Here is a 25438-nt window from a genome sequence, read left to right as displayed (position 1 = left end):
GTTGGCGTCGGTGAGAACTCACCATGGCACCCAACACAGATGGAACCAGCCCCTGGCTGGCTACGCCACACCAGGCCCTGCCGGGTAGGGCTGGGGCCTCTCTGCCCGTCTGGGATCAGGTACGGGATCTAGAATCCCCACCTGGATCCCAGTCACATCCTGCCTAGCACGGGGAGAATAATATTCCAGTTCTTCCCAGTAGTCCTGAAATGGCTTCTTTGGCCCATTCTGTAGCTACAAAAATGGCCGTGACCACTCCAGCCGGGGTCCCAAAGCCTCTCCTATCCCTGCCATCCCACAGCCACATGACCCCCAGTGCCAATGTCCCTGTGACAGACTGGCAAGCAGCCCCCGATACACAGACGGACCGCTGCTCTCAGACGCACACAGATAAGGCCTTGGCCTGGTCTCTGTCCAAAAGCAGAAGCAGCCCTGGCATGTCGTGGGTCCAGTGATTCTGGAATCTCCAGGAACTTTTTTTTGTTTAAGATCTGCTCTTTATTCAAAAGACAGTGAAGGGTTACACAAGTGATCTATATACAATCTGTGACAAATACCAGCGAAGGCAAAGAACACAACGAGGAATTCCTCTGTCGAGTCAGATGGCTGGCTTTCTAGAAGAGGCAGAAGTCTGCAAAGGGACCCAGCTGCCTTCAGTGACATTCTGCCGTTCTGCCCAAGTGCCCAGCAGCTAGGGTACAGAGCACCAAGTGCCTCGGTCCCTCCTGTACCTCAGCACAGCGAGGAGTCGGGATCCAGGGAGGCCTGGAAACAGCAATGGCAGACTGACCCATCCAATAGGCGTCCCCCTGGGGCATGGCCCCTGCAATGCCCAGACCCAGGCAGCAAGCCAGCTGCAGCCTGTCATCTGAGGACCGCTGTCCACTGCAGGGTGGCGGGAGGCCCGGGCTGCCCGTGACTTCAGATGTCCGGAATGGAGTGGTCCATGGTGTGGTGAAGCAGCAGTGGGGACAACCTAGAGAGGGCAACAGTGACAGTGGCTGAAACCGGCCCGTCCGTCCGTCCTCCGTCCCACCCCGGTCTGCGCACCCCTCAGGGGCTGCGTTCGGCCCCTGCTTCTAAGGACTTCAAGTCGCGAGACGCCACTAGCCGCCATGAACGGGAGAAGAGTCGGAGATAGAGCAGAGCAGACCTGTGCTCTGGGTCAGCGCTGAGGCTGCCGGGGCGCGGGAGGGGGACAGGAAGCAGAGTGCGGGGGTCGGGTTAGCAGCCTTACTTTTTGACCATATGCTCGTAGATCACAGTGGGAATGATGGTCAGTGTGACGACGCTGCCGGCTGAGGTCAGAATCTCCGTAATCTTTTTGTCCTAAAGAGGAGGAGAGTGGCCGGTCATCTTGAGGAACGGGAATAGCACTGCCACCTGACTGGGAGCTCGGCGTGGCTGCTGCTAGAGGACACCACCTACACCTCACACCTGCCCGCAGCGGCTGGCTGGACATCCCAGGTGGGGTATTGTTGCTCTCATTTGAGATTGGCAGGGTCACGGGAGCATGGCACTGGCCTCCCATTCTTGAAGGCCAGCCATGTGGGCCTTACAGCACTGCCCCACGAATGTGATTCTCCTGTCTCTGCCAACTTCGCTGGCCCCAGTTACACTTAGGCTGCTGTGGGAGACACTGGGTCCACCTGGGTCCTCAGACTCCTGCTGGCTCACCAGCCTGAGCCAGCCACATGGGTCCTCTCCCACACCTCACCGACTAGTAAGAAAAGCTTGTATAAACTGCTTAGATCCTGAAGAGAACAGACAAGCTCCATGCAGACGGTGTCCACCAGTCGAATGACTACCGGTGTGATCAAGGGCCTCTGGTCCCTGCTCAGCTCCTGGTGACCATCATTTTGCATTTGTACAGGATCTGGTTCTGTGCATTCTCAGTTGTTCCAGAATAAATGGGAGAAGAGATGCCCCATAGGACAAGTGATGGCCGCAAACTTTGAAAGATATCTGACTTCAAAAAGAGTAACTACTAGGCACTGCTCCAGAGCACAGACCTAGTTAGTCCCCGATGGTCTCCTGGTGCCATAGCCAGGTGGAGTAACCTGTAAGTTCAGGATGCCTTGGGCCATCTGTGCAGCTGTGTGAACCACATCCAAGCATGGCTACTCTTAGAGTTAGGAATGGACTGCTGTCTTTTCAAAGAAGCAATCCCTAGCTGCTCAGGAGTGGCATTACTGCACTCAGCTTTTCAAGCACAGACTGTGGTGGCCTTTTGCCCGGTGTGCTTGACCACAGAGAAATGGGAGAGGATTCACCAGGAGGGATCTCTGACACAGGAAGAACTTCCTGATCACAGGAGTACAGCCACCAGAACACGTCTCCCCAGAAGGTGAAGGGAGACTGCCGGGGACAAGGAAGCAGACATGTGACTGGAGTGGCTTATGCCCTGTGGTGATCATTTATCTGTGTCCCCCAATAAAATTTATCTGAGGATCAGAGGATAAAGGTCAGCCACTATTAGTAAAAACCATAGAGACCTGGAGGTCTATATAGACAGGCAATGATAAGGAAGTGAGGTAGCTGGGCTAGATAGCCAATGAGAGGGCAGAATAGCAAGGCAATAAAGGTGGGGGTAAGACAGAGAGTAACACACATTTGGAAGGTAAAGAGTTGGTGAGGTAAGGTTGGCTGGTGGCTTCTGGTCTCTAAGGCTTTTACCCCTATATTTGGCTCCGTGTCTTTTATTTAATAAGACCACTTGGAAATCCGTCTACAGTGCCCACTGTGGAGTGAGATGCCACCACCTGCCCCGTGAGTACCAGTGGGGTGGAGAGGCGCCCCCTCTGTAGCGGCATGAGTCAGGACTGAGTTGCCCTCACTTGTTCACAGCTCCCTACTGCCCATTCCCAGAAGACACCCCTCTTCCCACATCTACAGCATGGGCCTAAAGCCACTGGGTACCTTCTTGGTTTGTAAAGAGAGGATTCACCTACCCTCCCTAAATAAGCCAAGGCCAGCAATGGATTTCCAAGTCACAGTTTTCTAAAGGGAACCTCGTTACTGAACGTGATTAGCATCCAAAGAGAAGCACCACACAGCGGAGGAGGTGTCCTTCTGGCCAGCAGCCATCTGGGGATCCCGTGTCCTTGCACATTATGATACCCCTCTGGCACATTGTGCATGTTAGCGAATTCTACTGGGCACTTACTCACCCTGATTGACAGCTGCTCAGAGCTCCACAAACACGGTCATACTGGAGTCCCCATCTGCCTTGGGATGGGGGTGTTGAGGCTCTGGCAGGTTCTAGAGCCTATGCAGACAGGAGCCGCCCCACCCCCACCACCATCTCCACAGTGCCCGCCCCCACCACCATCTCCACAGTGCCCGCCGGCGTTTCCTGGCAGAGCTACACCCCTGCCTACCTTTAGCCCGATGACGTTCTGCCCGTTCACCTCACACACGTAGTGGTTGGTGAGAAGTCCATTGCGGGCTGCGGAGCTTCCCTTTACCACGGATACAATCTTCCCCTTCTTGATGAAAAATCCAACCTGGCCTGAGCTGTCCTTGTGCATGGTGACGGTCCGCTGGAACGGCCTGGCAGAGAGTGACAGAGGTAAGCTGGGCTCGCGGGTGTGGCTGGGGCCGAGCAGGGAGGATGCTGGGACCTGGCTACTGACCTGTCCCGAACAATCATGACAATCTTCTCCGCGGACGCCTTCTTCAGTGCTTTGTGAGCTTTGGATGTGCTCCACCCAGCACAGTCACACCCGTCGATCTGCAGGATCTGGTCCCCAAAGCGCAGCCCCACGAGGGACGCAGGGGTGTTGGCCTGGACCAGCTGCACAAAGAGCCCCTGGGAAGCGAGACTCCAGAGTCAGCACCCCTGGCTGCCTGTCCCAGGCCCCTCCTTTCAGATGTTCATTTCCCCCTACCCTGTGAGCTTACAGTGTAGTGGGACCTAAGGTCTGCAGGGGGGGATACACATGTTACGCCTATTTTCCTGGAGGAGGAAACACACCAGACCACACAGAGTCCGCTGAATCAGGATTTCAGCATCACAATCAATTCTCCTGTATCACCCTTCTCAAGGGCATCATCTGGCTGGCTTTCGCTACAGTCATCAGGAAGCCAGACCCAAGGGCATTGGGGTACAGGAAACAGGGGCTCTGAGTAAAAGGAGCCTTGTATGGGACTTAAAGAGGATCCTGCTGCAACTAGGCACAGCCTTGAGGCCTCGGGTATTATGATGCCTGCTTGGAACCTTCCTTACTGTGGACAGAGACTCCCTGAGCCCTGGAAGGGGAGGCCCTTATACTCTACGCCATCTCAGACTGCCAGGCAACTGTATCCCTGGGGAGCTCATATCCCTGGGGCTGTGACAAGTGCTATTTAGCACCAGAGAGGCACACTGTCCTCCTGGGGGCCTCCACAGATCTTGCTTACCTTGTCAACAGCCTGCAGGCGCAGTCCAGTCTTGCCACGCTCGTCCTTGCACAGGTGGATCTCACGCATCCCCGGCTTGATCTCTGCACGCAGCACACCCAGGTTGTTCCCAGAGACTGGTGCTGTCACCTGGCCAGCCCCAGGGCTCGTGACCATCGTCTGCAAACACAAGCAGGGGCGGGTGGTCAGCCAGGCACCTGGGGCCCAAGCCTCCAGGGTCTCTGGGTTCTAGGAAGGGATGAGAATGAGGATGGAACAGTCCCTGGGTTCCACACACAAACACACTTGGCAGAGGCTGAGCGGGAATGGAGTTCGATGATGCCACTAGAGGGCGTCAAAATCCATACCCCAAAACACGAGAGGAAAGGGAAAGGAAGCCAGGCTCAGGAAGGGGTCCCTTTATTTTCCAAAGGAAATGAATGTCAAGAAAAGATCCACTTAAAACAAAGACATTTCACAGCAAGTAATGAGCCATGGGAAATGAAAGGCTAGTTTTGACTTTGTCTGGAACCAAGAATAAAAATTAACAAATGATTTCTCCTGGGAGACAGAAGAGAAGGACGTCCAGTCTCAGGCACAGAACAGTGAGGCAAGAAAATAGAAAAAGGCACACAGGACAGGAAGGAGATATAATTACTCCTGTTGATAAATGGCAGGATGGTCTACTAGAATATCCACAGAAACCTAAAAACAAATTGCTACCTATAAATAAACACATACAAACATTCAAAGACCTAGAATTCAATGCCAGCATATAGAAATCAACTGTGCTGGGCATGGTAGCAAGCATCTGTAGTCTTAGCTACCAAGAAGACTGAAGCAAGAGGATAACTTGAACCCAAGAGCTGGAAGTCAGTCTGAGCAAGACACAACTGTGTTTATCTACACTCTGACCAAAAAGGGGGGGGGGGCAGGAGAAATGAGATATGTATGAATCTAACAAGACATGTGCAGAAATTGATAAAAATCCTGATAAACATCAACAAAGACCTAAGCAAATAGCTTTCCAGTATGCACACCCTGGAAGAGCTAGCAAAGCTGTTGACTCCTCAGGCCGATGCACAGACACAGCACATTTCTATCAACATCGTCCAAGCCGTTTTGGTGATGCAGGTGGGATAATCTAGCTTAAAGTAGAAAGGCAATGGGATGTGAATAGTGAAACCGATTCCGACAAAAAGAACCAAATGTGAAGAACTGCACAGACACATCAAGGTTTCTCTTGCCACAGTACCCAAGGCAGCAGGTACTGGATGCCTCAGTCAACAGCCAACTAGGAACTCCAGAGATATCCTTACCATGGAGAGGACAATTGCTTTGTGGCAGAGGTCAAGATCAGTGATATGGGGCTATCTCAACAAGATTCACTGCAGCAATTGATGGCCAGGGGAAAATAGGAACTACGATGTAGGAACCTTCTCTGCTGGTGGCCGTGCCAGAGAAGCAGGTGGCAACTGAAGTTCAGGTGTCAGCCCACCAGGAGGAAACTCCCCGATGGGTGACTCTCAGATAGGCAAGGTCCCAAGACCACAGACTCCAGAGTGTCTTTTGCTCCTGCTGAGCCTTTACATGTTTGCCACTGCCATCTTTCTCTGGTATCTGGCATGGTGTGAATGGGGGTGGGGAGATCCCCACTGCCTGTAATGTAGTGTGCTTATCTCATGGAAACATCCCGTTCTAATGGGTATTTATTTATTTATTTTTTTGGGGGGGTGCTGTGGGATGGTCTGTATGTCAAATTGCTCTGATTGGTCAATAAATAAAATACTGATTGGCCAATGGCCAGGCAGGAAGTAGGTGGGACAAGGAGAGAGGAGAATTCTGGGAAGCAGAAGGCTGAGGAGAGAGACACTGCCAGCCGCTGCCATGACCAGCAGCATGTGAAGACGCCGGTAAGCCACCAGCCACGTGGCAAAGCATAGATTTATGGAAATGGATTAATTTAAGCTATAAGAACAGTTAGCAAGAAGCCTGCCACAGCCATACAGTTTGTAAGCAATATAAGTCTCTGTGTTTACTTGGTTGGGTCTGAGCGGCTGTGGGACTGGCAGGTGACAAAGATTTGTCCTGACTGTGGGCAAGGCAGAAAAACTCAAGCTACAGGGGGGTTTTTCAAGACAGGGTTTCTCTGTGTAGCTTTGCGCCTTTCCTGGAACTCGCTTTGGAGACCAGGCTGGCCTCGAACTCACAGAGATCCGCCTGCCTCTGCCTCCCGAGTGCTGGGATTAAAGGCGTGCGCCACCACCGCCCGGCTTCTAATGGGTATTTTTACCTGTGGATTATTATGAAGATGATTTCTTCCTAAGCTGTACTGTCTAATTGATTATAATAATAATGTTAGTTTAAATAGAGTTTTGATGATAAAAAATAAAACAAGGAAGTGTCACACAGCTAGAACACATGAAGGAGCTGTATAGACTGTGGCTTAGGCTAATGATTAAGAAAAACAGTTGAGTCCTAGTAGGCCAGCTAGTTTAAATTCTTTTAATCTTAGTGTTGGGAGATGTGTTCACAGGTTTTGGAGTGCATCATGGCTGAAACAAAGCTTTGAAAATAACTCAAAGTTAGACTAAGATGTTTTGTCAAATAGCTTTGAGGTGAAAAAACATCAAGAATCAGAGAATTAGGAGGAGAACATCGAGAGAGTTAGAAGGAGAAGGAAAACGTCAAGAGAGACAGAAGGGGCATTTCTGGATAGAGATAAGAAAAGAGAATATAGAACACAGAATGAAGAACACAGAAGAATAAAGAAGGAAACCATCACGAGAGAGTGGGAGTGTCTTTCTCCCTAACCCCTCAGATAATGAAGTCTAGTACGTGCCGACTCTGTGGATTTCCCTTTGAACCCTGTGCTGCTGGAGGCCGGGTCCCCGGGCAGCAATATTTTTCCAAAAATCTACTCAGGTTTGATTATAAAGTTGTCTTAGTGAAGGTTTCTATTGCTGCGACAAAACACTATGACCAAAAAGCAAGTCGGGGAGGAAAGGGTTGATTCTGCTCACACTTCCATATAGTTGTTCATCACCCAGTATCAAAGGAAGTCAGGACAGGAACTCAAACAAGGCAGGATCCTGTGGGTAGAAGCTAATGGAGGGGAGCTGCTTACTGGCTTGTTTCCCCTGGCTCGCTCAGCCTGCTTTCTTATAGAACCCAGGACCACCTGCCCAGGGATGGCACCACCCACCATGGACTGGGCCCTTCCCCATTGATCACTAATTGAGAAAATGCCTTACAGCACGATCTCATGGAGGCATCTCCTCAACTGAGGCTCCTTCCTCTGATGACTCCAGCTTGTGTCAAGTTGACACACAAAACCAGTCAGTACAAAAGTCAAATGTAAAACAAAACTATAGCAATTTCAGAAGAATGTAAAAGAAAAAATCTTTAGGACCCAGGGCTTGAAGGAAAATTCTTTAGACAGGAAATCCAAGAAAAGAAAGGGGAAATATGAAAAAAATATATTTGACCTCATCAAAATTATCTGCTAACGACTCTGTCAAGGAGATAAAGAGCTAAGCCGAGGAAGACCGGGAGATGGTATTTACAACCCACGTTATCTGATGATGATCTCAGATTATAAAGTGTAGTCACTAAACTCGACCTTTAAAAGTCTAATTAATATGCATAAAATGAGCCCCGTGATGCGGCTCAGTCAGGACGGTGCTTGCCTAGCATGCTCAGGCCCTGGGTTTGATCCCTAACATCACACAAACCAGGTGCAGTGGCACACATCTGTAACCCCACCACTTGAGACATGGAAGCAGGGGTGGGGGGTGGGGGGGTGTCAGAAGTTCAAGGTCACCCTCAGCTATATTGAGTTTGAGGACAGACAGGGCCAGATCTTGTCTCAGGTGGTGGGGACATTATAAGATATACCACACCACTAGCCATTAGAAAAATGCAGATGAAGACTTGTCGTAAGTAGTGATGACACTGAGTGCTGGTGAGGATGTGAAGACACCAGGCATTTGGCACCATTGTCAGAGAAACTAGCCTGACAGCTGCCTACAAACGCAGATTTATCACATTGTGTAACAACTGCAAATTCCGGCCTGTTACACCGAACAGGAAATTTGTATCCATGTGAAAGCCTTTACACAACAGCTCTGCGTGTAATGGAAGAAACTAAAATCACCCTTGGCAGGTAAGAAGTGGCAGCTATGCACACATGAGATCCTGAATTCAGATTCTCAGAACCCACAGACAAAGCTGGGTATGTGACCACGCATCTGTCACCTGTGCTGGGGAGCTGGGGAGACAGAGACAGGAGGATCCCTGCCATTCATTACCCAGCCTAGCTCAACCAGGGAGCTTCAGGTTCAGTGAGAGACCCTGTCTCAAAAAATAAGGTGGAAAGGGATAGAGCAAGACATCAACCCTAGTCTACACACACCCACACACACACACATACACACACCCCAGACATACAACTAACACATGCATAGAACACCCTAAAAGAGTCATAGTTTCTGGTTTCCATTTATACAACATTCTGAAATAAAATTATACAGCCAGAAGCCAAGGCTGGGAGTGTGACACGGTGGTGGGACAAGCTACCACCCATGAGGTCCCCAGTGCTGCCAAAGAAATAAGAAGAAAGGGGGGAGGAAGGGCAAGCAATGGGGAAAGAGAAAGAGGAGAAGGTTACAGGGATTGGGGAGGGCTGGAGGAGGGAGCAGGTGTGACCACGAAGGGGTGGGAGAGCTTCCTGAGGAGGGATGGTCCTGCCCAGAGCTATGGACACTCCACTAGTGTAAATTATTCGTCCTGCTACTGTTCTGTGGTTTTGAAAGCAATACTGGTGAAACATACTTCCTATCTTTGCAAGTTACCCGGAGCCTACTATTTAAACACAAAAAAAGTTGACAACATTGAAAGTAATTACAATAATAAAAACTGTTGAGTATGGAGCTGGCTCAGTAGTTATGAGCACTTGTTGCTCTTGCAGAGGACCCAAGTTTGATTCCCAGTACCTACATAGTGGTTTACAACCTTCTATAACACCAGTTCTAGGGATCTGACACCCCCTTCTGGCTTCTTCAGGTACCAACCACACATGTAGTGCACACATACATACAGGCAAAACAATAATATACATAAAAATAAAATAAAACAAATCTTTTTCAAGAACATCCAGGAAGCTGGGTAGTGGTGGCTCATGCCTTTAATCACAGCACTCAAGAGGCAGGAGCAGCGTGTCTACACGGCGTGGTCTACAGAGCTAGTTCCAGGACAGCCAGAGCTACACAGAGAAACCATTATGAGAAAACCAACAGCAACAACAACAAAAAATCCAGGAGTGGTGGTGCATGTCTTTAGTTCCAGCACTTGGAAGGCAGAGGCAGGTATCTATCTCTATGAGTTTGAAGCCACCTGGTCTACGTAGCCAGTTCCAGGCCAGCCAAGGCTACAGGGTGAGACCCCATGTCAAAGAAAAAAAAAAAAAGAAACCCATCATAATTTAGGGTGAGTGCATTTGGGTCCCAACTGCTGTTATAAAGAATGACTGGGTTGACACATATATCCATACACACACACACACACACACACACACACACACACACACACCTTTTTAAATGGCAAGACCAAGAGGTAGGATGTTTAGTGGCCACCTGAGGCAGGGGACAAATACCTACATTGTCACCATCTGGAATCTGAGGCAGGCTCTTCTGGACTTCTTGGCTAGAGAGGGACAGTCCCATATAACTCTCCAGTTCCGCCAAGTTTGGGTACAACTCTGACAGCAAAGAAGAGACAGGGTCACTCAGGGGCTTGTGCAGAGCCACCTTGGCTGGCCCAGGGCCACTCCTTTTCAGTGAACCTGGGAAACTTCAAGAACACCCTGATCCCCTGACCATGCTGTGAGTCCCAGGGATGCTCGCCAGTGGCATGGGCCAGCTCTGACAAAGGTTCGAAGCACCTCTGTCTAGGAGTAGCCTCAGACACTGAGTCTCTCCTACACCCCAGAGGCCCTCAATTCAACCGCTTTGACAGCTGGCACAAAGCCAGAGCAGGTGCAGGACGACCAGAGGCCACAGGCCATGGTGGACGGCAACTCGGGGAGACAGCAGAGCACTGAAGGGGGAACCATGGGCCCTAGTTTAAGCTTCTCTCACAGGACTGGCTCAAGATTGCTATGGGCTTCTCTAAGGGCTACTTCAAAATCTGGTCTCCCCAGACGGTCTGCCTATGGCGGCTCCAAATCAGGCAATTTCTGCCTCACATGTCAGTTTCTCCAATGTTTCCTCAAAGGGGGAAGGTTAATTATACATGAGTCCCACAAGGTGGGAAACGGTGACAGGTGAGAAACGGGCATTGAGAAGTGGCCGGAATGCTGGGCCACGTTCTCAGAGTCCGTACATGGCACACCCAGGAGAGGCGGGCCTGCCCAGGGTCAGGGGGCCTCACATTGCCTTCCGTGCCTGGTGAGAGACCCAGCAATGCTGGGCTGTGTGACGAAGCTGGAGCTGTCATGACGCTGGGGTCAGGTTCACTCACCTGAAAGTGGGGGTGCAGAAGCCATCGGGGCTGACGGAGTGAGCATCCTGGGTGAGGCTCTGGCCTGGGCCTAAAAAGAATGTGAAATGTTGCTCAGCTGTAGCTGGGACTCTTGGATCGTTCAATCCCCAAAGGGGTCACCACCCACAAGTTGAGAGCCACTGCATCAGCCTCTGCACTGTGTCCCAGGGCTTCCAAGGAATCCCCAAGGGCTTCTAGTACCCAGCATCCCCCAAGACAAGCCTTAGTTACTAAGGTTAATTCCCAAGGTCACGATAAGGGACTCTAGGCAGATGGAGACTAGTTCCTTACCTGGATGACTTGGCTCACCTTCAGGTCCTCCAGAGATGGGTATAGGACAGACATAACTGCTCCTTGAAGCACCCTGCAGAGCAGAGAGGGTGAGGAAGGATGAGGATGCTGCTCCTATCTGCATCCAGAAAGGCTTCAAGGGTGCTGGCTAAGATGATCCAGCCTCACAGACTACTCCAGTCAGGACTTGACTATAATCCTAAATTTTCTTTGGGTCCCTATAAGATTACTAGTGCCCCCAATCAGCAGGAAGTAGCCTAAAAACTATGTTTGCATTCCCAAAAAAATGGGTTATGGATGTTTGTCTTTGTTTAGAATGTTGGTTGCAAATTGTTATGGATAATGGTCAGGAAAAGCTAAACAAAGGAAGATTAGATTTAGAGTTGTTTTGAAAGGAAAAAAGGGGAAATGCTGTGGGATAATGCTCATGTATACTGTAAAGATGTGTCATGCCTATTGGTTTAATAAAATGCCGATTGGCCAGTAGCTAGGCAGAAAGTATAGGTGGGGGGCCAGACTAGGAGAAGGCTGGGAAGAGGAAGAGAGAGGCAGAGTCGCCAGCCAGACACAGAGGAAGCAAGACGAGAATGCTGAACTAAGAAAAGGTACCAAGCCACATGGCTAAACACAGACAAGAATTATGGGTTAATTTAAGCATAAGAGCTAGTTAGTTATACACCTGGGCAACAGGTCAAACAGTTTATAATCAGTACAAGCCTCTGTGTGTTTGTTAGGGACTGAACGGCTGGGGGACCAAGCGGGACAGAAACTCCCTACACCCATCTTTCTGAAGAACGGTAGGACAGCCGCTCCTGCCACCTGGGCCCCACAGCACTCTACGACAGCACCGGGAGTTACCGTCCCATTTCAAAGATGAAGAGCCAGGATTTACACCAGTCTGTCTGCTTCTCGAGCTCAATCTCCACCCACAAAATTCCACATCTGACTGACCCTGGACCCTAGAAACCAAACCTAGTGGACCATCCAGGATGTACCCACTAGAACAGACAGGGTCAAGGGCCATGTGTCAAAGGTCAGATGAACTATGAGGTTTCCTCATCCGGTTCAGCAGGTGCACACGGAGCAGCTGCTGCATACCAGGTAAGGCTGGGAGCGGGCACAGCATCACTCACAACTACAAGCGGGTTGGGACTTAGCATTTAAACAGAAAGGCAGGAGACTCTAGAAACCCTCCCAATTCCTTTCATCCTGAGTATTTCAGCTCCGAGTGCACCAGCTGTCTTAGGGTTATTGTTGCTGTGATGACACACCATGACCAAAGCAACCTGGGAGGAAAAGGGTGTACTTTGCTCATACTTCCATATAACTGTTCATCACCAAAAGGAACTCAAACAGGACAGGAGGCAGGAGCTGAGGCGGAAGCTATGGAGGAGTGCTGCTTATTGGCTTGCCCCCCATGGCATGCTCAGCCTGCTTTCTTGCAGAATCCAGAACTGCCAACTGAGGGGTGGCAGAACCTACATCGATTAAGAATACGCCCCACGGGCCTGCCTATGACTGGAGGCATTTTCTCAACTGAGGTCCCTTCTACTCTGCCTTGTGTCAAGTTGACATAAAAACTAGGTAGTACAATTGACCCCTTGACAACTTGACACACACACACACTCATCACTTATTAAGCAACACTCTGTGTTCTTTCTCAGGCCCAGGCCAGAACCTCACCTGGGATGCCCACTCTGTTGACCCCGATGGCTTCTGCACCCCCACCTTCAGGAGAGTGAGCCTGACCCCAGTGTCCACACCATGACAGCCCCAACTCCTTTCTTGTCCTCATTAATTAACATTAATACTACAATCAGTCTTTACAAATCCAAACACTTTAGAAGTTCAGTCTCTTTAAAAATCCAAGGGCTCCTAAAAATCCAAAGTCTCTTTAGAAATTCGAAGTCTCTCAACTGTGGGCTCTTGTAGCATCAAAAACAAGTTAGATCCTTCGTTACTCCATAGGGAAGAGCGAGTGGTGGCACTATTCATGGCACACTGGAGGCCCTGGGTTCCACTCTGGCACCACAGTCCTCTCTCCTACCAAGCACACAAACTTGGGGCACTTAGTATAATCCTGCTCCACGGGGAGGAGGAACCAAAGGTGCAGGGGTACTGCACACCCACACCCACACTTCATCATCCCGCCTGACAATCTGCAGCACCTCCAAGGGAGGTGTTCAAAGCAGCTCAGACTATCAACCTCTTAAAAACACGCCAGTCCCTCCCCAGGTGAACTGTCCAGGGGGAATTTGCCCTTCTGGGTTCTTCCCTTCACAGTAACTCCTGGCTCTGTCATACTTCCTGCCCTCTGTGAGGCCGGCCACTCCAGCTAGATACCCCACCCTACCTCCCTGTCACCTCCCCCTTGCTGGACCCGCCTCCCAGGGTAAAGGTCACTGCCCTGTCACACTGGGCCCTGTCACCAGGACAGGCTCTGAGCTACACACCCACCTTGAACTCTTCCGTTACCCCGTGCCTTTCCAGCTCACTGCCACTATTCATGGTCAAGGTATGTCCTTCTTGCCCACATGTAACAGGAATGTCAGAGGTGACGTAGAGAACTGATTAGGCTGTACCATGATGTGGGAACCAGCCCCGTGACCCTGTATGACCCACAGGCACTGAGGGCATTCCCATGATTCACTTCTCCCTCTATACTTGCTGCCCCCACCCATGTCCTTAACTACCGCCCCCACCATCCTTCTCCTGTGTTATCAAGTCACCTCTCACCCGTATCCCTGCCATACAGACCTCTTTCACTGTTCTGTCCCTCATTAGTGCCACAGCACCCCCTAAATAGGCCATGGACTCCTCTTTTCTCTGCTCCCCGGACGGTAGCCACCAGGCCTTTTACACATGAGGCCAGGATGTTGTGGTTTTGCTTAAAGCCCCCTGCCTCTTGGAGGCAGGAGTTGGTGCAGAGGCTTTGGAGGGCTGCTGCTCTCCATGACCCCCTCCTACCTTCAAAACCAGTACCACCTGGGTGACTCTTACACTGCCGTCCAGCTGCCAACACATGGCACCACGCTGGCTGAGTCGAGAACACAGCGCTGTGTGCCGACTCTCAGGAAACACTTCCCAGACGTCACCTGACGAGTCTGGTCTTTTTTAATCACCATTAGTTTCGCAGCCCCAGCTGCCCAGCATCTATTGTCCCCAGAAAGGATGGTTTTACTTCAGTGGTGCTGCTCTCTTACTGATCACAGCTGAGTCCTCAGCCCCAGCTGACCAGAACCACAGATGCTTAATTCACAATATCAAACGGGCCTTTGCTTCTCTCTGAAACTTTCCAAGCCGGGCCTCCGTCATCTACACTACTTGGGCACTATCCTCTAACCTTCCAAGTTCTCACAACAGCTCACCAAGCTTTGAACACTCAATGGCTTCTCCAACCCAAAGTGCCAAAGCCCTTCCACACTCCTCCCGCAAACAGCATGGTGAGGTAGATCACAGCAATGTCCTAAGGGACCAACTTCTGCCTTAGTTAGGTTTATTATGGCTGTCATGAAAAACCGTGACCAAAAGCCACCTGGGGAGGAGAGGGTTTCTCTGACTTACATATTCTGAATCACAGTCCATTGAGGGAGGCCAAGGCAGGAACTCAAACTGAATGGGAACCTGGAGGCAGGAGCTGATGCAGAGGCCATGGAGGAGTGCTGCTCACTGGCTTGCTCCTCATGACTTGCTCAGCCTGGTTTCTTATAGCACCCCGGACCACCAACCTGGGAGTGGCCCTACCCACAATGGGCTGAGCCCTCCGAAACCAACCACTAATTAAGAAAGAAAATACCCCACAGGCTTGCCTTCAGTCAGATCTTACGGAGGCATTTTCTCAACAGAAGTTCCCCCCTCTCAGATGACCCTAGCTTGTGTCAAGTTGACATGAACTAGCCAGCACACACACCAGTAGCTCCCCTGGAACCTAGCCTGTATTTCCTAAAATGGCCCACAAGGGCTTCTTGAATCTTCCCTGGAATGGAACTGGTGGCCCAAGGGCCAGATGTAAAGAAACTGTATTTGACCTTGCAGAATACTTAACAATTTGTTTGCAGATGCTACACTAAACAGATTCTGACTGATGGGGGGGGAGCTTTGGCACCCAAAGTGTCAACTGAACACCCACAGGCTCCAGTGTGCATGGCCCTACCACTCTCCACCGTCTCTTACACCCAGGCCACTTGAGTCACTGGCATTGAGTCCCAGCAGATTGTTTACCGTTTTGACCTAACTCCCCAGTCCACATCTTTCCATGTGCCTTTCTCCAACCCTTACTTTCAACCGCTGCAACAAGGAAATACACTCGGATACTGGGATGGACGTCTCTCTCTGGTCTCTCAGCCTTAGAGTGGTAGTCCCCCTGTCTGGCATACTGTCTGGATCACAAGCCCTGGTCCTTGCCCAGCTCATTCCTAATAATCCTGACCTAAAACCGTAAGATCTTTCTCATAGGAAGCCTGTTTTGGATGGGTGCACATATAGTGCTCCCCCGTGTCCTTACTCCTGTTCATTAACTAGTCTTGTAGTTGACGCTCCTTGTCCTGCTGTCTTATTAGACTGGGAGTCCCAGGAGGGCCTTCCCATTGGCTGCAGAACCTCTCAAACCCTGTGCAGAGGATAATGCAATAATATGCCAGAGGCAATATATTTGGTCCTTCCATCCTTCCCCTTGTAAAGCAGAGTTCTGGTATTTCAATATTATGCCCTTCATAGAAATGGAACCAAGAACCAGAGGTCTAAATGCACCTTGTGAGCCGATTTGGTTTTTGTTTTTAATGTGCATTGGTGTTTTGCCAGCATATATGTCTGTATGAGGGTGTCAGGTACCCTGGAACTGGAGTTACAGACAGTTGTGAGTCGCCATGTGAGTGCTGGGAATTGAACACGGGTCCTCTGGAAGAAACAGCCAGTGCTCTTGACTACTGAGCCATCTCCCCAGTCCCCACCTTATGTATCTAATCTCTCTCTCTCTCTCTCTCTCTCCCTCTCTCTCTCTCTCTCTCTCTCCCTCTCTCTCTCTCTCTCTCTCTCTCTCTCTCCCTCCCTCCCTCCCTCCCTCCCTCCCTCCCTCCCTCCCTCCCTCCCTCCCTCTCTCTCTCTCTCTCTCTCTCTCTCTCTCTCTCTCTCTCTCAATGCAGCTCCTCTCCAGATTTTGAGGGGAAACCTCTCCTGTCCTTAATCACATTGTCTCTGATAGAAAACATCATTCCTTCTTAATGCTTTCCCTCGTCAAGGCCTGATCATGGCTCCTATGGTCTCAAGGATCTTTCTCCTAACCAAGTTCATCCCTGAAGGGTATTTTTGTGCAGGCTTCTTTCCAAACCCAACCAACCAACCCCCGCCCAGTTCATCCATCTGCTGTAGCCCTTCTTCTCTGACATGAACCTGTGCTAGCATTACAAAATCTGAAAATAGGAAGTTCATTGCTAATTTGTACTGAAAAATATAAACAGTTGACAAGGTAAGTCACACAGCCAGGACTCCTTTGTAGATGGGCTGTACCAGCTTCCCTGCGGCTCAAGTACCCAGCCAGCCCCTTGCTGATTTTGCGTTGCCTGCCTGGCTGCTGGAGGAGACCGCTGCAGTTCTCGGTCCTAGGGTAGTCTTCAGGGCAAAATGACTATCCTAAGACGAGAATTCCTGAGAGGAAGGGCGAGTATGATTCTAACTTTTTAGATCAGCTAAGGGAGGAGACCCCTTCACCTGGGACCTGCCCTACAGAGCACCCTCCAGGTGGCTTTTAACCCTGAAATAACGCTCAGCAGTTACCATATACTAAATGATGCTTTGCCACCAAGAGCATGCACTGCGCATATACAAACGTAAGAGACCACCCTGTCTACCCTTTTTTTAACAGTACAGCAATAGAGGAGGTGTATTCTGCAGCTGCCCTCTGAGAGAAAACAGGCCCAGAGACCCACTTCCTGGAAACTGCTTCCAGACTAAAACCCTTCACCACTGCCCTTACAAGGGGCGGTGCATACTGTTTTATTGCAGGCTGCTGTTCTTCCCCTCACTCCAAGCCGTCCTTGCCCGGGCAGTAACTCAAGACGAACTCTTTAGAAACAGGAGCAAGTAGGCACGGACTCGGCACACTTCACGCGCTGAGTACCCGGGAGAGTCCCAGCTATCCGGGGGACATCCTCTGTACGCCCCTCCGCCACACGGGTCCACGACCCGACCCGACCCTCACCCCCACAAGCCGCCCACACTCTGCTATTCTAAGGCTCGGAGCCCGGCCGGAAGCTGCGTCTCCCCGGTCGGCTACAAATCCTGCACAGGGATCCGGCTTGCCCACGTGCGGTGCCTACAGCGCATGCGCACCCAGCCTGCTCGCAGTGGGCTCCCAGGATGCCCCGCGGCTGCGGAGCTAGCCGGGTGTCCTGTTGTCGCCGTGTTGCGGACGGGGTGTGCTACTAGAGTGCACCCTGCTTCGGGTTTCCTTCAGGCGCCCGTATCCAGAGTCCAGCCCTGCAGCGCAGTACGGGTGGGGAAGACTACCCGGGCTCTCGCCCGCCTCGCGTGTACCTAAAGAGACTCAGCCGGTGGTTCTCGCGAGAGCCCCGTGTTGGGGTCGTAGCTCGTCACCCGGTTTGACTCACTCGGCACTAAAGCAGCGATGGATGGGAGGGAGAGCGGAGTTGACGCGCGCCCCGCTGCTCGTTCTGAAAAGGAGATTCCCCTCTCCCTTTAATTTAGAAGCGACTTCAAATCCCTAGGTGTTGCTTCTGATGTCGCCCCCTCTCTCCCACACTCTCGGGATTCTGGCATGGCCCCGACTCGACCTGCCCTGCTTGAAAATGCACCCCCACCACCCACCCACAGGCCCCAACCATCAGTGATGGAACCAATGCATATCTGCTGCCCAGAGAAGTGGACTTGGCTGAGAGATCACTTTCCACGGAAAAACAGACCGATCGCCCTTTGTAAGGGACCTAGGCAATGGACCCCATGGAGGGTGCAGGAAAATAGCTGGAAAAGCAGGGAAGCCTCCGAGAGGGCGAAGACCTGTCTACGACCAGGAAGGATGGACAGTTTAAGCCAGTGAAAGTAGACTGTGCTATTCCTGGATAGGGAGGCCCAGGCCTGAGTTCCACCTGCTACTTAGATATTTCTTACCTTCAAGAGATCATTTCAAATGATTTGCTGGTTCTAAAACTCAGCCTGCTAACCCATGCCTTCATGCTTTGGCACTGCTGTTCCCTCTGTCTTGAATGCCATCCACAGTTCATGTGGTGAATTGTTCAGTTCTAAGCCTGCCTCTAAATCTTACACCCACACAACCCCCAAGGATTGTCAAACCTCTTCTGCCTAGACCACAGCATCTCATGTATTCCCTAGTCATTATTCATCCCCCAAGTGTTTAGGAAGCACTGAGCTAGGCCTTTAGAATTTCCTGGATTGAAATTCCACCATGCTGTGTTTGTTTGCCTGTATCCTTACTGGCCAGTGTGAATTCCCAGGGCCAAGCCCTCATAAAGTTACAGGAGGAGAAAAGCAGACAGGGAAGAGAATTCTGAAACCTAGTGGGTAGCCATTTCCTCTCAATTGAAACAACATTCCCTCCTGGAAGGGAGTGGGAGGACTTGGGAACCTAAGGAAGCATGAAGACTCCAAGAGGCTCAGAGTTAGGATTCACAAAGCCCTCCTCACCCCCCACGGTTCTATAAGCACCGAACAATTGCCAGGGGAGAGAAGACTCTGGGGGAGAAATCTGCAGCCATCGCTGGGGTGGGCTCTTCTGTGATGCAGCTGCCTTTGAGTCCTAGGCTTCTCCAACCCCACTAAACGCCTTGGTTTACCACGGAGACATGGCATCTTTTAGTTGCTCTGTCATTGGTTCTAAGGTGAACAAATGTTTGTTCACGTCTCCCCAGAAATGTCACCTGACACCTAGATAAACATTCTTCCAATTACTACCTGTAGACAGTCCTTGGGAGACTAACTGGGTGTAGAAAGGGAAACTGCAGCCCCAGCGAGGTACACACAGCCGTCTGACAATGGAGGGGTTTGTTCAGTGCCTACAAGTTGCTGGCGTCTTCGAAGGGAGCCCATCCAGTCCTTGCTCCCGGAGGGACTTCCCTTCCCCACACCTTTCAGATTTCCATCCCAGAGCTTTCTACACCTCTTCATATTGTAAGCAATAATAACGCCCACAGCCTATCGGCAGGCCCTGTGGAATCGGCCCGTCGGCCCCCATCTTTGAACTTAAAGAATGAGAACATTTTGTTCCAAACTGCTGGAGCTCAGGGCCTCCCACTTGTTCCTGTGGACAGCTCATCCATCCTTCAGAAAACAGAAGCGTGGGCTAATGCGGTGGAGTAATCGCTCCTATAAGGCCAAATTAGCCCAGGGATCTGGTGAATCGGCAAGGAGGAGGCTGTTGCTAAGCCGCGAGCATGTGCTCTCTTCTTTCAGGGCTGTACTGTGCCAGAGGGAACTGCACTCAGAAACTGCTGTTCCCCCAGTGAAGGGCTAGGGGAGGCAGAGCAGAAGCTTTGGACTTTAGAGAGAGGCTCGATCTACTACCTGCTCTGGCTGTGAGAGCAAAGACTGGGCAAGAGCCTACGTCATTTCTTTTGTAATAACAGTAATAACACTTTCACCACAGTTATCCGGGCATTAGAAGATTATTTAAAAGAGATGCACATAGAGGACATTTAGCACAGTACCTAGCACAAACAGGCAACTCCATAATAGCTTTCTGCTCATCCCACATGCATTTATTAGCACCTCATAAGTCCAGGTTACTCTTTGGGATGCCAGCAGTAAGAAGTGAGCAGGGGTTGGGGATTTAGCTCAGTGGTAGAGCGCTTGCCTAGCAAGCACAAGGCCCTGGGTTCGGTCCTCAGCTGGGGGGTGTGTGTGTGTGAGCAAAATCATCACTCTGAGGTAGGGGCTTCGTATTGAAGAGCTGGATTAAAGCTTGTAGGCTGTGTCAGGTGGTGGAAGAACTGGGGAGGAATATGAAGTGGGATGGAGAGAGAGCAGAGAGTGGCAGTACAATGGGGGAGGGGGAGGGCTGGCTGTGGAGGTGAGAGACATCTGAGCAAAAGCTTAAAGGGCTGGCTGGGCAAGACCACTCCAGGGAGCCGGTGCCACTGCGCAGACCCTGAGGGGAGAGTGCCCTCTGTTTAGGGTCACTTGACCCCCCGAGACTGGAGTTAGCTCTTCAAAGGACTCTAAGGGAGGAAACCAGAGAAGAGGGGAGAAGTCCAGATCCTGGAGGGCTTGAAGGTCTCGGTGAGGATTTGGGCCTTTCTTGAGATAGAACCACTAGGGAAGTCTGAGCATCAGAGAGCCACCTTTGGGACCTCCTGGCTAATGGCTGTGGGATAGATTAGAGTAAGGGGAGAAGCATAGAATAGTGCAGAAAAGCATTCATCCTTCAAACCCTGCCAGGGCCTGGGCTCAGAAAAGGAGAGCTTTGTTCCCACTTCATCCCAAGAGAGAAGCAAGTTTTTAAAGGACTACCCAGGAAGTCCTAGAAGATAGGACAACAGAGGGCAAGAAGTGGTTGTGTCTAGTTTATATCTGTCCCAGCCAATACAGATTCTGTTCTTACCTGCTGGCCAGATGCTCTGTATCCGTCTCCGGCCACTGCAGAGTCTCTTGGGATGTGCTGGTGGCCTGTGTGCCAGTTGGATTCCTGCTCCGGGAAGGGTGGTGCCCGCCCCTTGTTCAGCTGACTCACAATAAACTGGGATGGGCCCAGGTTAGGCTGTGTGACTAGGTAAGCAGAGCAGTCACCAGGCCCACATGAGTGAGGCCTTTGCCTTAGTCTAGATTCGGAGGTGGAGTTAAGGACACACAGCTGATATGAGCTGTTGGAGAGATGGGAACAAATCAGGGCCACTTGGCTCTATGAGGAAGTCAGCCCTGGCTGTGGAGGCCTCACTCCACCGATGGGGAAAGTCAGCTGACTGGAGAGCAGTGAGATGGATGCCTTGGGTTTTTTAAAGTGGCCACATTTTGTAACCTAGTATATTCCTTAGAAATGTACTACAATGAAGTCTCTGGATCCATCACTGTGTTTCTCTTAGTAAAGCCAATCTGGAAATCCCCAGATGCCTGACACTGGTTAAACGAGTCACCAATCTATGGAAGATGACAAAATTATTAAATCACTTAAGGAAGGTGCCAGAGGAAATGGGACCACGATACTAGTGAGACTGTGAGGATCACCGTTGGGGGCCTCCCGTCTGGTTTTGTTGTCAGAAGTTTGTTTTCCTGCAGCAGCTGAGGAAGATGTGTTTAAATGCTGAGTGGCTCTGGATGGGAGCCGAGGTTGAACTTTTCCCCCTTTCTCTTGTTCATCCATTCTCTGAGATGCTAGGGATCAAGCGAATGCTAGCCTGGTATCTCCAGCCTCTGGTGAGCTTTTCAGTTTGTACTTCTGTATGGGTTCCAATGAGGACAGGTGTGTGTGTGTGTGTGTGTGTGTGTGTGTGTGTGTGTGTGTGTGTGTATCTATCTCTGCACCCCTAGTGCTGGGGTTACAGATGTGTGCTGTTCTCAGCTTTCACATGAGTGGTGGGGTCCTCACTACCCTCTGAGCCATCCAGCCAGCCTTGCTTATGATTTTCCTGAGAGCAGTAAACAGGTTTTTGGTTTTGTTTTTTGTTTTTTAATTGGATGTCTCCTGGAAGGGAATTGAGGAACTGTGTTGAGGTAGTGTTCAGGTAGGACAGAGTTTCTTCCTGTCTTTCTTTTCCTTTGTCACTTTTGTTTGTTTGTTTGTTTTGACACAGGGTCTCTCTATGTAGTCTTGGCTGACCTGGAACTGACTATGTAGACCAATCATAGAGCTCTGCCTGCCTCTGCCTCCCAAATGCTGTGTTTAAGGTTTGTGCCACCATATCCAGTCCTTTGTGCCTTTGAAATTTTGAAATGTATATTTATCCCCGTAAATAATCATATGAAAGTCAAGTTCAACAGAAGAGGAGAGGAATTCCTGGTGGGTATAGTTGGATGTTGTCTAGGGAGGGACCTAGGAGTCATGTGCTAGGCAATCCCCTAAGGAATGACGCAGTGCATCGACCTACTCAGGGTGGGGTGAGTATCAGGGATGCTTGCCAGGCAGGCTCACTTCACAGTTCCCATGATGAGCCCGGCAGGATTGTACTAACAGCAGATCCTGAGGCACTGCATGCCTGTGGGGAGCCTACAGCCCAGAGTGCCACACAAGGAACACATCCTAGGAATGGTGACACCCCTGTCCACGTGGTAAAAACCTCTGACTCTGACAATCATCATCTTGTATTGCTTATGTTCCCAAAAGGCTGAAAATTCAACCTGTGGTTCCTTGAATGCAAAGCATACATGTTAGATCTACAAAGTGTGTCCTCAAAATAAATACTAGAACCAGGGCTGTGACCAGGATTTATTTCTGTTTTTTATAGACTTGCATGAATAATTTTAATAGGTTTAAAACATTGGTGGCTAAATGTGCAGGATTCAGAAACTCCCTGACAGCACTGTAGCAGATCTGAGCAATCAGCCACTGCACCTTCGCTCTTAGCCCATGGCTTGTTCAGAATCCCCCATGCACTCAGGGCGGTGGTGGCGCACGTCTTTAATCCCAGCACTCGGGAGGCAGAGGCAGGCAAATCTTTGTGAGTTTGAGACCAGCCTGGTTACATAGTGAGTTCTAGGACAGACAGAACTACATAATAGAGAGATCCTGTCTCCAAAAAAAAAAAAGGAAAAAAAAAACCCACAAATGAAGGTGAGGTTGATGCCTAGAGAAGAGCATTGCTTTTGCATACATGTGCTGACAAAACCACTTGAGTTTTATATGTGTCCTGTAGGTAGACATGTTGGAGAAAAGAATATTAAGCTTACCTGTAGGAAGAGGCAATGAAGAAAATGGAGTTGGGTACAACTGATTCCATTGTGAAATAGCAACAAGATGGACAGTTTTCTTGAATCAGGTTGGTCATTTCTCTACTTACCAGGTTATTCATATACTTTACAGAGTTGTAAAATATGAAGCTAATTTTTGAAAATATTCCTAAAGCTGATCATGGTAGTGTGTGCATTTGGGAACTAAAGTAGAATGATTTCCTTGGGTTGGAGACCATCTTGGACTTACAGCGAATGCCAGGCCAGCCAGGGATACATAACAAGACTGTCTCCAAACAGCAAACATGGAGGATGGGGAGAAGTTCTGTGAAATGCTGTCCTCTGGACAGAACACTGCTGCTGCACACACAGATCCACCGGAGCTGTGGTTGCCTGTGTGCATTCAAGCCAGTTAAAATTCCAATATGGATCATGGAGTGGCCTGCCTGAGGCCCTACCCAGAGCTGAGGAGCTATTGGCAACTGAGGCAAGAGTACTTCTCTCCCTTCTCCCTCCCCTGCCTTTCCTTTTTTTTCCCTTCCTTCCTTCCTCTTGCCTTCCCTCTCTCCCCCACCTTTCTTTCTTTCTGAGACAGGGTATCACTATGTAGCCCTGGCTGGCCTGGAAATCACTATGCAGACTAGGCTAGCATAGGACTCGTAGAGATCCACCTCCTCTGTCTTCTGAGTGCTGGGTTAAAGGTGTGTGCCACCATGCCCAGTCTGAGAGCTAATTTTATTTGGAAAAGCCTTTTAGCGAACTTGAGACCCTTCAGAAATTAATGGTTATGTGAACATCCTTCTAAGCCTTAAGCCTTTAAACTCAAGACATGGTTAGGGAGCATATTATGAAAATCTGAAGACTGACATTTTTAGCTGAAAATTAGAATTTCAAATGAAAATGAAAGTTCTTCAGCTGAAGTCTGAAGAATGTAGGAAGGATGAACTTGTTAGTCGTGTGGACTGTGGGCTGGTGGCTCATGGTGTGGTGACCTTTTCTTGCATGAGTGTCAAGTATGTGACCTCGTGCTTAAGAGACTAACCTCCATATCATGTAATCACTGTGGCCATGGGTTCCCGACACTGACAGCCTCTTTCAGTTTGTCTCAGACAGTACCTTCAACTGCGATATTTACTGGATAATCAAGTGAGGGCAGCATGTCTAGTGGTGGCCTCCAAGCCTTCTCTTTCTCAAGGTTATTAGTATTTGGGAGCTTGTCTAGGAACTTGTCTGTTTACAGCAGAGGAAAGACAGGAGTTTATGAAGTCTGACCTTCCTTGCATGCTGTGTCTACTGTTTATTTAATAGTGGCCAGTTACTGTACCTAGAGATTTAATGGTTTTTCCTTATACAAATTATAAATTTACCATAAAGTGGAAAAAAAAAAAAACCCTTCAGACATAAAAATGTCAAGGGCACTCTGATAATGAAAGTCAAAAGATCACCAGGATTTCAGTGACAGAATTCTCTACTGCAGGAAGGGAGAGGCTGCTCAACAGGGAAGGAGCTGCTGTGCCCTCTGACCCACCCCTGGAACCTGGAAGGAGCCTTAAATCCAGGCCAGTGAGCCACAGCTGCACCCGGCCTGCTGGGAGGTAATGGTGGGCCAGGTGCCTTCGCGCCATTCCGATAAGCTGAGTGCTCTCCTTGACTGGTCTCCAGTGTTCTTCAGAAATCTCCAGCTGACAGAAGCACCTTGTTGGGGCACACAGTCAAGCTTGGTTGCAGCAGAATGCAGTTGCCTGGCTCCCAGCCCCATGCAGCTGGACTACATACAGCCTTTTACCTAGAAGACTTCACTAGGTCTAAGCAGCTTCAGCTTTAAAGGGTGGCAAGAATCTCACTTCATGGCCACATGCACGGGAGGCCAGAAAATGACATCTTTTGGCTAGGCTACTACCAAGTAACACTGGGGTTCCTTTAGCAAGAAAAGGGGGGCCAGGCATGGTAGTGCATGACTTTAATACCAGCTCTCAGGAGCCAGAGGCAGGCAGATCTCTAAGTTCAAGGCCAGTCTAGTCTATACAGGAAGTGCCAGGCCAGCCAGGGCTACATAGTAAGACCGTCTCAAAAAAAAAAAAATTAGAAGAGGAGGAAAAATGCAAAGCAAAGGGAGGAACATGGGCATGAGGCAGGCACTGAACAGCCTTAGCCACCTTTGCCCAGGTGTGCCTAGAGCCTGAGCTGATTGATCCTGCCTGGCACTGTGCCTGTCTGTCCTTCCCAGACACTGTCCTGAGAACATCTGCCTACAAGGGCATGGTGCTGGGCGGTGGTGGCGCATGCCTTTAATCCCAGCACTCGGGAAGCGGAGGCAGGTGGATCTCTGTGAGTTCAAGGCCAGCCTAGTCTACAAAGTGAGTTCCAGGACAGCCAGGAG

General features: G+C 50.2%; 1 protein-coding gene across 4 annotated transcripts; it reads right to left on the bottom strand.

The window, feature by feature from the left end:
- Positions 1–386: 386 nt before the first annotated feature.
- On the bottom strand, positions 387–25405 carry Sdcbp2 (syndecan binding protein 2). Of its 4 annotated transcripts, none has more exons than XM_076570832.1 (9): positions 20780–25405; positions 11230–11284; positions 10900–10969; positions 10038–10138; positions 4402–4560; positions 3636–3811; positions 3381–3552; positions 1238–1329; positions 387–976 (listed from the first exon to the last, which is right to left on the bottom strand). In XM_076570832.1, exons 2-9 carry the CDS (start codon positions 11263–11265, stop codon positions 922–924), a joined length of 861 nt encoding a protein of 286 aa, XP_076426947.1. In that variant the 5' UTR covers positions 11266–11284; positions 20780–25405; the 3' UTR covers positions 387–921. The 4 variants fall into 4 exon arrangements, with proteins under 4 accessions (XP_076426947.1, XP_042132387.1, XP_042132383.1 ...); XM_042276453.2 differs by lacking the exon at positions 20780–25405 and adding an exon at positions 17136–17779 and having other exon boundaries at positions 388–976; positions 11212–11284; XM_042276449.2 differs by lacking the exon at positions 20780–25405 and adding an exon at positions 17199–17779 and having other exon boundaries at positions 388–976; positions 11212–11284.
- Positions 25406–25438: the final 33 nt, after the last annotated feature.

This window comes from Peromyscus maniculatus, chromosome 4 (assembly GCF_049852395.1).
Source record: "Peromyscus maniculatus bairdii isolate BWxNUB_F1_BW_parent chromosome 4, HU_Pman_BW_mat_3.1, whole genome shotgun sequence".
Classification (NCBI taxonomy): Eukaryota; Metazoa; Chordata; class Mammalia; order Rodentia; family Cricetidae; genus Peromyscus; species Peromyscus maniculatus.
This window is presented reverse-complemented; position numbering and strand designations above follow the sequence as displayed.

Coding starts and splice junctions, on each gene's coding strand:
- Sdcbp2 (XM_016003972.3), bottom strand. CDS start 11,265: ATGTCTGTCCTATACCCATCTCTGGAGGACCTGAAGGTGAGCCAAGTC. Junction 10,970..11,211: donor AGGTGAGCCAAGTCATCCAG/GTAAGGAACTAG, acceptor CATTCTTTTTAG/GCCCAGGCCAGAGCCTCACC. Junction 3,553..3,635: donor GTCATGATTGTTCGGGACAG/GTCAGTAGCCAG, acceptor ACTCTCTGCCAG/GCCGTTCCAGCGGACCGTCA.